Raw genomic sequence first — 11269 nt, 5'->3', positions numbered from 1 at the left:
CAGTTCAGTTCCCAGGGGACTGCGACCACATGGCTCCCCTGAACTGACCTCAGGTCTGTTCTGAGCGGGACGGGGACCACGTGACCCCCCCCTAAACCGACCTCAGGTCTGTTCTGAGCGGAACTGAGACCACGTGTCTCAGACCACGTGTTGAGCTCCAAGATGGCGCTGCCGTGGATGGGCACGGAGACGGGGAGAAACGCCGGTAATAACGAATTTATGACCGACCACACGTCGAACGAGGTACGGAATCTACATATTGTATCGGTTTACTAATAAGTGAAGGTTAATAAAGACTTGCAAGGCAATCTAAAGACGTATAGTCGGTGTCCTACGACCACGTGTCTCCCTCGACACGTGGCGTCAGGCTGCTGCAGAGACTATCATGGATCAGCGGAGCGTTTGATCGATCAATGGACGCATTGACACCATGCGGTGTTTGGATCCGTGATCGATAGTGGGTGCGGTGTCCGTCGAGGTGCAGATAAACGTTTAAAGACCGAGTTATTTTTGTGGAACAGGATGTTCCGAGTGATGACATCCGCATCACATCGAGGCTGACCCCGGTATGGTCGATCAGTTCGGTCTGAGACTCCTTCTGATAAATCAGTTCGGTCTGAGACTCGTTCTGATAGATCAGTACGGTCTCAGGCTCGTTCTGATCGTTCAGTTCGGTCCGAGATTCAATCTGATCGATCCGTTCGGTCTGAGATTCATTCAGATCGACCAGTTCGGCCTGAGACTCGTTCTGATCGATTAGTTCGTACATACGAGGGTCCACTAGGACCTGTATCGTGAAATCATCCCGAACTGTCTGCCCTGAGTGACAGTCCCAGCGTTTAATTGCCGGTTCGGTCTGTCCACTGGTTTTTGACCAGATTGACCAGTGCTGCTCAAAGCTTTTATAGCCCGTTTAGTTCAATGCCCACCACATCTCCTTACATCCTTATCTCCCTATGTCCTCTATCCTTATCTTCTCATGCCCTTATTTCCTCGTGACCTTATCTCCTCATCTCCCTATCTCTTGTCCGTTTTTACATCCATATTGTATAACCGGATCACAATAACATCATTATATCCAAGGGGTAGTTCCGTCCGTTTCCTGCTTGTACTATTTCGGCCTTTCTTCCACATTATTGTTCATATGCAATCACACAATGACGTGCAGAACAATGTTGTGCGATGTAAAAGTACACGTAGCAGTACTTTAAACACGGTCTTATCGTTGTACTGATGTACTACACAACAAGTTAAGTAGTACTAGTTAAGAAGGAATGACCCGAGGATTATCAGCTAGTCGACTCGCATGACAGCTGAACCAACAAGTCTGTGTCATAAATGGTAAACGGACTGCATTAATACAGTGCCTTCTAACACCGCCACTCAAAGCACTTAACAATACTGCCTCACATTCACCCCTTCATGCACACATTCACACACCGACGGCGGAGTCAGCCACGCAGGGCGACAGCCAGCTGGTCAGGAGCAGTCAGGGTGAGGTGACACCTTGACACTCGAGCCGGGGGTCGAACCAGCGACCTTCTGTTTACAAGTCAACCCGCTCTACCTCCTGATCCACATACCGCCCTGTATCTTAGAGATAATTGTGTTGATCAGATCAAAACCAACGCATGGCCCCCTCCCCGCTGTGTTTGTTAGATGGACCTGATGAAGGCGGACCTGGAGGGCGGGATGATGAACACCCAGTCCTGCGTGGACCACTCCATCCTCGCCATCTTCGAGGACTCCAGGGCTGACTCAGAGGTCAGCGGGCACCGCTGGCAGAATGCCATCACTGTTCCTTTTAATCGACTCCACTCAGCACACTGGCTTTCTGAATACGTCACACGTTTAAAGGAATCGCAGACTCAATCTGGAAAGGGTCATTATATTGTCTTGAAAGAGTTAGATTAACCTGCAATGTCAACCAAGTTGTATTAATTATGACGACGAATAGAAAGTCCACATTTCTGGAATGATAAAGGGAGGAGCAGTTACTACGGTTACTACATGACCGACATGGTAGCTCTGACAAATGGATGACTAGGCGGGTGTGTTCAGCAGTCACATGACATTTTATTCACTCTATAGGAATGAGAAAAAGAACATGCATGTCAAGTGAATTAACATCAATATTCACCTGTTCCGTTATTTACCTTATATTTTACATTCAATCCATACAAGAAGAATGCATGTCCTTTTTAAATAAAGTACTTATTATTAACAGTATTCCTGCTGTTTAAATAAAGTACTTGCTAACAGTATTCCTGCTGTTTAAATAAAGTACTTACTAACAGTATTCCTGCTGTTTAAATAAAGTACTTACTAACAGTATTCCAGCTGTTTAACTAAAGTACTTACTAACAGTATTCCAGCTATTTAAATAAAGTACTTAGTATTGACAGTATTCCAGTTGTTTAAGTAAAGTACTTAATATTGACGGTATTCCAGCTGTTTAAGTAAAGTACTTATTAACGGTATTCCTGCTGTTTAAATAAAGTACTTATTATCAACAGTATTCCAGCTGTTTCAGTAAAGTACTTATTAACAGTATTCCTGCTGTTTCAGTAAAGTACTTATTAACGGTATTCCAGCTGTTTAAATAAAGTACTTATTATCAACAGTATTCCAGCTGTTTCAGTAAAGTACTTATTAACAGTATTCCTGCTGTTTCAGTAAAGTACTTATTAACGGTATTCCAGCTGTTTAAATAAAGTACTTATTATCAACAGTATTCCAGCTGTTTCAGTAAAGTACTTATTAACAGTATTCCTGCTGTTTCAGTAAAGTACTTATTAACGGTATTCCAGCTGTTTAAATAAAGTACTTATTATCAACAGTATTCCAGCTGTTTCAGTAAAGTACTTATTAACAGTATTCCTGCTGTTTCAGTAAAGTACTTATTAAAGGTATTCCATCTGTTTCAGTAAAGTACTTATTAACGGTATTCCTGCTGTTTCAGTAAAGTACTTATTAACGGTATTCCTGCTGTTTCAGTAAAGTACTTATTAACAGTATTCCTGCTGTTTCAGTAAAGTACTTATTAAAGGTATTCCATCTGTTTCAGTAAAGTACTTATTAACGGTATTCCTGCTGTTTCAGTAAAGTACTTATTAACGGTATTCCTGCTGTTTCAGTAAAGTACTTATTAACGGTATTCCTGCTGTTACAGTAAAGTACTGATTATCGGTATTCCTGCCTTCAGGATAAGATCGACGTGGAGGAGGAGAGCGAGTCCTCTCTGCTGACGGCGCTCACCGAGATCCTGGACAGCGTCGAGGACGACGGCGGCACGCTGTCGCCGTTCGACACGCTGCCCGCCTCCGAGTACCTCAACGAGCAGCGCGCCAGGAACCCTTCGTCGGTGGGTGGACACGTCTCCGCTCATCCTCCTCTTCTCACAACACACTCAAGACTCACCTGCACTCGCCCCCTCACCCCCTACCCCTCACTGTATGTTCTACGTCCTGGCCCTTAGGAACAGTACTTAGCGTTGTGTAGCGTCTTACCCTAACTATCTCTGTTGTGTACGGGGGGTGGGTTAACCTAGTGATGGTTAGTGCTTGGCACTTGGTTCTATGAACGTCCTTACTGTACCCACAGGGATGTGTTGTGTTTGTCTTTCCTCTGCCTGGTGTTCTTACTGTAAGTCTCTCTGGTGAAGCGTCTGCTGGCGCCCTGAAGGTAGACCCTGAGTCCTCTGATGTCTCTAACGCCGTCGCCGTGTCTCCTCCTGGTCTAGGACGGCCGACAGCGGAAGCCTAAACTCCGCTCCTCCACGCTGGTCTTCACCCAGAGGAGCGAGGAGGGGGAGGAGGAGGAGGTCCCGACCCCCACCCGCCGCCGTGGCGCCCCAGCCCCCCCCAGAGCCCCCTACCGCAAGGAGCTGCGCTGCACGGCCTCCCTCCGGCTGCGGGCGGAGCGGGAGGTGGAGCGGGAGGTGGAGCTGTCCCTGGTCAGCCTCGTGCGCCTCATGCACCCCTACTGCCTCCAGGTGCACCTGGAGGAGGACGGGGGGGCCTGGCCCCGCCCCGGCCCCCCCGCCCTGCCCTCCCAGGGGGAGGTCCTGAAGTACGTGCGGCCGTCGGAGGACAGCGACGAGGAGGTGGACGTGGACCTGCTGGACGACGAAGAGGAGGAGGAGGAGGAGGAGGGCGGCGCCCGGCCGGACGCCACCGCGGATGAGGCGGGGCTTAAGGGCGTGCTGGTGACCCGCAGCGGGCCCCCGGGGGCCCGGGAGAAGAAGAGGGTGAGCTTCGGCCCCGTGCTGGTGGCCAGCATCGAAGAGGAAGAGGGGGAGGAGGGGGAGGGGGAGGGGGTGGGGGAGGAGGAGCCGGAGCGACCGGTGTGTCTCTCCGCAGACGCCGGCGCCGCCCCGGTCGCCGCCCCCCCCCCGCCGCCCCCTGGGGGCGTGCAGGCGGCCGGGCTGCTCCCCCCGGTCAGACCCAGGGCCCTCAGCCTGCAGCAGTACCGACAGCTACGGCAGGACAGACGCCCCCTGGTGGAGAGGCCAGGCGACAGCACCCCGGGCTGGCCCCTGCTGTCTGAGACCCCCCAGGGGCTGCCCCCCTTCCTCTGTCTGCAGGGGTCCGTGAAGACGCCCCGCGGCCCCCCCGGGGGGCAGTCCTCCTCCCTCAGGGCCCCCCCCCCGCAGAGCCAAGCGCCCCAGGCCTGAGCCCAGAGGGGCCGCCCCCGGGGGCCCGGGTTCAGACGGGACGGCCCCCGTGAGCAGCGACCCCCCCAACCCCGTCCTCCTCCCCATGCCGGCCGCCCGCCCACGGCCCCCCGCCGGGCCCGGGGCCCCCGCCGAGCCAGGCCCCGGGGCCCCCCCCAGCAGAGGCCTACTCCAGGAGATCCGCCGGCAGCTGGCCAGGATGGAGCAGACGCACACACAGACGCACACACAGACGCACACACAGACGCACACACAGACACACACACAGACACACACACAGACGCACACACAGACGCACACACACCCATCACCCCCCCCAGAGGCGACGGAGCCGACAGAACGCACACACGGACCAGTCGCCGAGGCGCAGCCTTTACCCGGGACCCGCCCCCCGGGGGACTCAGGTGAGGCCCCTCCCTCTGTGTGGTGACGTGGTGACGTGGTGACGTGGTGACGTGGTGTCGTGGTGGCTCCTCCTCTAACCCGTCTGTCTGTCCGGCTCCAGGGATCGAGGCGGCCGACCTCACCAGCCTCCTGGAGCAGTTTGAGGAGACGCAAGGTGGGTAGGGCACGGCTCGCAGACTGAGGGGGCCCCACCGCCCTCACAGGCTCCTGGGGGCCCCAGTGCCTTCACAGGCTCCTGGGGGCCCCAGGGCCTTCACAGGCTCCTGGGGGCCCCAGCGCCCTCACAGGCTCCTGGGGGCCATTACGTCGGGATTCCACCGGGCGCGTTACGGCCGGAACGGCTGCGACTTCTGCCCTGCGTCCATTCCTACCGGGCGCGTTACGGCAGCGCAGCGTATTCACGCGAGATCACGAGATCACGCGATAACCCTAAACCTAATGTAATAATAATAATAATAATAAATGAAATTTATATAGCGCTTAATATGGTACTCTAAGACGCTTAGATGTACTAATGTACTTTAATGTACTCACCTTCCACTCCCAAAACGACTGTTATTAAATGCCAGGCTTTGTCCTTGCACAAAAAGGATGATTTATTACATAAATTATTTTATGTTGCTACACTTCGAGTATCTCGTCGTCCATGTTGCCGACCCTCCGAGACCCTTTGACTGATTGACTGCTGACCTGGTGCCACCGGTCATGACGTAATAATGTTGTGAAGTTGTGATAGGCTAGGAGTATTGTGTTTAATTTTAAAAATTGACCGGATGCTCTATGGCTTTTACTTTTTCACTTCCTGCCCGGCTCGATCTGCTCTGTTGAAATTGACGCGGTTCAGCAACGGCTCGCGTCAAAAATAGAAGTTCTACGGAATGGTAGCGCTGCTACCATTAGGGTAAAAGCAGCACTGAAATAAATAGCTTCAAATCAACCATTTCGTTAGACATTAAACTCATGGTTGTTCATGGACCTACTAGGGAAGTGACATGAAAAGAGCCCCTCTGGCTGTGCTACGGTCGAGGAAGCTAGATGAAGAAACGCCGTTTCCTGCCGCTCTCTAACATGTTCAGCCAGCCAGCTCTCTGGTCCCTTGAGGCTCACCCCGTGGTTTCTGTTCCTGTTCCTCCTCAGCCAAGGTGAACCTGGGGCAGCTGCAGGGCTCTCCAGGGAACGGTTCTGAAGAGCGCAGGACTCTGCAGGCTGGCTCCTCTGCAGAGAGCCGTGGGAGCAGCCCAGTGGGTGAGTGGAGGGGGGGGGGGGCGCCTCGTCCTATCGCTGGCATTAGGCGCTGGGCGGGGGGGGGCCTGAGGCTCAGGAGGCAGAGCGGGTCGGCTGGTAACCTGAAGGTCGCTGGTTGGACCCCCGGCTCCTCCTAGCTGAGGGCCGAGGTGTCCCTGAGCGAGACGCCTCACCCTGACTGCTGCTGACCAGCTGGCTGTCGCCCTGCGGGGCTGACTCCCCCGTCGGGGGGGGGGGGGGGGATGAATGGGTGAATGTGAGGCAGTATTGTAAAGGTATAAATAAGGTATAAATAAAAGTGTGGTTCTAAACCAGTTTAAGTGTGGTTCTAAACTAGTCTAAGTGGTTCTAATCCAGTTTAAGTGTGGTTTTAAACTATTTTAGGTGTGGTTCTAAACTAGTCCAGGGGTGGTTCTAAACTAGTCCAGGGGTGGTTCTAAACTAGTCCAGGGGTGGTTCTAAACTAGTCCAGGGGTGGTTCTAAACTAGTCCAGGGGTGGTTCTAAACTAGTCCAGGGGTGGTTCTAAACTAGTCCAGGGGTGGTTCTAAACTAGTCCAGGGGTGGTTCTAAACTAGTCCAGGGGTGGTTCTAAACTAGTTGTTATTGTTGAGTGTTGCTCTGACCCCTAACGTCTCCGCCCCCGCAGACCGGAACCCCCACGCCCCGCAAGCCACAAGCCCTCCCGTCCCGTCCCACGGCGTTCCCGACGGCGTTCCCGACGGCGTTCCCGACGGCGTTCCCGACGGCGTTCCCGGCGGCGTTCCCGGCGGCGTTCCCGGCGGCGTTCCCGACGGCGTTCCCGGCGGCGTTCCCGACGGCGTTCCCGGCGGCGTTCCCGACGGCGTTCCCGGCGGCGTTCCCGGCGCCCCGGATCCGTCCCAGGCCAGGCAGCAGTGGAAGCCCCCCATGTCGTCCGCTCAGAGGAGGCCGGCCCTCAGAGCGAAGGCCCCGGCGTCCCGCGCCATCCAGATCATCGCCCCCCAGCCGCTGCCCCCCAAGAAGACCCTGAGCCCCCCCAAGCCCGGACCCCCGGCTGCTGAGGCCCCCCCGGCCTGCTCCCACGTGTCGTCCGACCACGACTACTGCGCCCCCCAGGACCGTCCGGTGCGGGACCCCTCGACCCCCCCTGCGGTGACCTCTCACCCCGGGCCGTCCTGCCAGGCCGTCCGTCCCCCCAGGAGCCAGCGGGCCCCCGAGGGCCCCCTGGACACGCCGCCGCCCGCGGAGCCCACGCCGTCTCTCTCCGGGGGGGCGGCGCCGGGCCGTGGCCCCGCCCCCGCCGCGGTGACGGACAGGGGGCCGCAGTGCGTGTTTGCGGCGCCGCCCCCCAGCCCCCCGCGGAGAGGCCGGGAGCGGCAGGCGGCCCGGAGGTACCGCAAGTCCCGGCGCTCCGACTCGGGATCCAACTCTGCCTCCTCCTCCTCGGAGTCGTCGTCGTCGTCACCCTCCTCCTCCTCCTCCTCCTCCTCCTCCGGCAGCTCGGGCAGCCCGTCTCCCAAGAGGAAGAGGTACCCTCCCCCTCCCTCCTCCCCTCCTCACCCTCACCCCCTCCTCACTCCCTCCTCACCCTCCCCTCTCTCCTCAACCTCCTCACCCTCCCCTCCCCTCCTCACCCTCACCCTCACTCCCTCCTCACCCTCCCCTCTCTCCTCTCCCCTCCTCACCCTCCCCCCCTCGTCTCCCCTCCCTCTCCCCTCCCTCCCCCCCCCCCTCCTCTTCTGGTTAAAGTAGTTTGATATCGATACCAGTCCCTCTAACTCCTCAGACTGCTAAAATGCAGTATTGATTATCGGCGAGAGCTCAAGTCTTTGCGCCGATCCGATCCGATCATGTCACTCCTTTACTACCCAGAGAACATCAAACTCTCCGGCGTTACGCTGCGTTCGTTTGCGGTCGGAGGAGGAAACGCGAGGTCTCCGACCTACGTGCGTTAGAGCTACCAAGTCGGACAAACATGAATGCTTATGCAAAAGTATTATTATAAATGTAAATGATCTAGTTCTGAAAAACAGTGAGTGAAGTGAAGGGCTGTTAGGAGTCACAATGCCAGACGTTGTATCGGAACAAACTCGGTACCGGCCGATACTCACATTCAGGAATCGGAATCGGGAAGCAGAATGTTTACGGGAACATCTGTACGTGTGCTCCACTGCTTCGTCCTCATCCTCTCCCCTCCCTCCCCCCCTCCTCCTCTCCCCTCCCCCTCTCCCCTCCCCTCCCCTCCCTCCCTGTACGTGTGCTCCACTGCTTCGTCCTCATCCTCTCACCGTCCCTCCGGTCGGTTCTCTTCAGGTTCTGTCCTCAGCGTTCCGAGAGCAGCTCCGGTTCCTCGTCCAGCTCCGGTTCCCGCTCCCCCCGCCGGCGGTACCACTTCACCGTCTCCCGCTCGCGCTCCAGCGGCTCCCGGTCCTGGTCGCGGTCACGGTCCCCCCGGAGCCACCGGAGGCGCTGGGGGGCTGAGGGGTACAGCAGGAGCAGGGAGGCGCGCCGGCTCCAACGCCGCCGGGAGACCAGGCTCCACAAGCTCAAGGCCATCGTGAGTACGGCTCCTCTGATTGGGCGGGCCGCTGGCGGTACCTCTGGGGTTCAGGCTCTAACCCCGCCCCCTGGCTCCTCCCCCAGGACGAGCGCCGGGTGGTGTACGTGGGGCGCATCCGGAGAACCATGACCCACGACGAGCTGCGGGAACGCTTCTCCCTGATCGGGGACGTGGAGGGCGTCTCGCTGCACTTCAGGGAGCGGAGGTGAGGACCCCCCGGGGGGAGGGGGACGTCCCGTGGGAGGGGGGGGGGTCAGCCCGTACAAGGCGTTCCGAGAGCTGCCCTGTACTGTGTTTTAGTGACATCACAAGGGGGCGTGTCCACCGAGGCGTACGCTGGATAGATCGGTCTACCGGCCTACCCAGTGGACCGTAGCCAACGTCGCCGATCAGAGGTGGACACGCCCACTTGTGATGTCACCTGGAGGCGCGACGCCACCCCTTCAACACTCGGTCGTCTTTGATTCACGTTCTTCTGGACTTCACCGGTTGACCCTAACCTCTCTGCCCTGTTCCCATAGCGACAGCTACGGCTTCGTGACGTTCCTCCACATGGAGGACGCCTTCGCCGCCATCGAGAACGGCGGCAAGCTGCGGCGGCCGGACGAGCGACCCTTCGACCTCTGCTTCGGCGGCCGGCGCCAGTTCTGCAAGTCTGACTACGCTGACCTGGGTGAGGGGCGCGGAGCCGTGACCCCGACACGGGGGGGGGTCCTGACACGAGGGGGAACCTGACACGAGGGGGGGCCCCTGACACGAGGGGGGGCCCCTGACACGAGGGGGGGCCCCTGACACGAGGGGGGGCCCCTGACACAAGGGGGGGACCTGACACGAGGGGGGGGCCCCTGACACGAGCGGGGACCTGACACGGGGGGGGGGACCCCGACACGAAGGGGGGATCCCCGACACGAAGGGGGACCCCTCACACAACACTTTGCCCGTGCGTTGGCAAATCCCCCTCCCCGAGAAGTTGTAAACATTGCGAGTAGGCGGGAGGCGGGGCCTCTGCCCTTCAGCCCCGCCCACTGTCTCACATCACACTGTTACGGGAGTAAAGTTAGAGCACAAACAAGCCGTTTCCCGCCCTTATTGAGGGGCGTTCTTGGTGGGGGGGGGGGGGGGGGGATACGCCCCCTGGGGAGGATTGAGATGTTTCTGTCTCAGCAGACGTAAAACATGTAACAGACGTCATAACGGTCTGAAGTAGAGGGGGAGTCTAAAGCATGAGATCACCCCTTTAACTGGTTGGCTTCCTCCCCTTTAACTGGTTGGCTTCCTCCCCTTTAACTGGTTGGCTTCCTCCCCTTTAACTGGTTGGCTTCCTCCCCTTTAACTGGTTGGCTTCCTCCCCTTTAACTGGTTGGCTTCCTCCCCTTTAACTGGTTGGCTTCCTCCCCTTTAACTGGTTGGCTTCCTCCCCTTTAACTGGTTGGCTTCCACCCCTTTAACTGGTTGGCTTCCTCCCCTTTAACTGGTTGGCTTCCTCCCCTTTAACTGGTTGGCTTCCTCCCCTTTAACTGGTTGGTTTCCTCCCCTTTAACTGGTTGGTTTCCTCCCCTTTAACTGGTTGGTTTCCTCCCCTTTAACTGGTTGGTTTCCTCCCCAGACTCAACCAAAGACGATGAAGCTGGAGGCCGGTTTGAAGACCTGGACTTTGATTCGCTGCTGAAGCAGGCCCAGAAGGGGGCGGAGAGCTAGAAGACCCGGGAGCTACGGCCCGGAGCCACGGACCGGAGCCACGGGCCGGAGCCACGGGCTACATACTCTGAGGATATATACATACTATGGAGTACTGATACTACATACTATGAGGATATATACATACTATGGAGTACTGATACTACATACTATGAGGATATATACATACTATGGAGTACTGATACTACATACTATGAGGATATATACATACTATGGAGTACTGATACTACATACTATGAGGATATATACATACTATGGAGTACTGATACTACATACTATGAGGATATATACATACTATGGAGTACTGATACTACATACTCTGAGGATATATACATACTATGGAGTACTGATACTACATACTATGAGGATATATACATACTATGGAGTACTGATACTACATACTATGAGGATATATACATACTATGGAGTACTGATACTACATACTATGAGGATATATACATACTATGGAGTACTGATACTACATACTATGAGGATATATACATACTATGGAGTACTGATACTACATACTATGAGGATATATACATACTGTTAGCACTATGGAGTTCAACCGTTTGTGTTTGTTTTGACGTTCTTGTCTTTTTGTTAATATTTTTACGTTGTAATATATTGTTATATATGGGCGGGGGGGGGGAAAGTGGGCGGGGTTAACTTTGAAATGTTTATCCGGTTTTATGTTACGAGATA

The 11269-nt window shown here is 55.8% G+C and overlaps 2 protein-coding genes across 2 annotated transcripts; both read left to right on the top strand.

Annotated features, from left to right (window-relative positions):
- Positions 1-149: 149 nt before the first annotated feature.
- On the top strand, positions 150-4675 carry LOC130380156 (protein phosphatase 1 regulatory subunit 37-like). Its single transcript, XM_056587337.1, has 5 exons — positions 150-243; positions 1660-1764; positions 3206-3364; positions 3743-4304; positions 4362-4675. The coding sequence occupies exons 1-5, from the start codon at positions 163-165 to the stop codon at positions 4673-4675; spliced, it is 1221 nt and encodes a 406-aa protein (XP_056443312.1). The 5' UTR covers positions 150-162.
- An 85-nt stretch (positions 4676-4760) lies between these two features.
- On the top strand, positions 4761-11226 carry LOC130380154 (peroxisome proliferator-activated receptor gamma coactivator-related protein 1-like). The gene is made up of 8 exons (XM_056587336.1): positions 4761-5079; positions 5181-5234; positions 6218-6325; positions 6974-7835; positions 8620-8863; positions 8950-9071; positions 9388-9539; positions 10473-11226. The coding sequence occupies exons 1-8, from the start codon at positions 4761-4763 to the stop codon at positions 10562-10564; spliced, it is 1953 nt and encodes a 650-aa protein (XP_056443311.1). The 3' UTR covers positions 10565-11226.
- Positions 11227-11269: the final 43 nt, after the last annotated feature.

Source organism: Gadus chalcogrammus, chromosome 3, assembly GCF_026213295.1.
Source record: "Gadus chalcogrammus isolate NIFS_2021 chromosome 3, NIFS_Gcha_1.0, whole genome shotgun sequence".
NCBI classification, from domain to species: Eukaryota; Metazoa; Chordata; class Actinopteri; order Gadiformes; family Gadidae; genus Gadus; species Gadus chalcogrammus.
This window is presented reverse-complemented; position numbering and strand designations above follow the sequence as displayed.

Excerpts from the sequence above, each read along its gene's own strand:
- LOC130380156 (XM_056587337.1), top strand. The coding sequence starts at position 163 with ATGGCGCTGCCGTGGATGGGCACGGAGACGGGGAGAAACGCCGGTAAT. Across the intron at positions 1,765-3,205 it reads ACTCCAGGGCTGACTCAGAG|GATAAGATCGACGTGGAGGA; the intron begins GTCAGCGGGCAC and ends TCCTGCCTTCAG. Across the intron at positions 4,305-4,361 it reads AGAGGAAGAGGGGGAGGAGG|ACGCCGGCGCCGCCCCGGTC; the intron begins GGGAGGGGGAGG and ends GTCTCTCCGCAG.
- LOC130380154 (XM_056587336.1), top strand. The coding sequence starts at position 4,761 with ATGCCGGCCGCCCGCCCACGGCCCCCCGCCGGGCCCGGGGCCCCCGCC. Across the intron at positions 5,235-6,217 it reads GCAGTTTGAGGAGACGCAAG|CCAAGGTGAACCTGGGGCAG; the intron begins GTGGGTAGGGCA and ends GTTCCTCCTCAG. Across the intron at positions 8,864-8,949 it reads TCCACAAGCTCAAGGCCATC|GACGAGCGCCGGGTGGTGTA; the intron begins GTGAGTACGGCT and ends CTCCTCCCCCAG.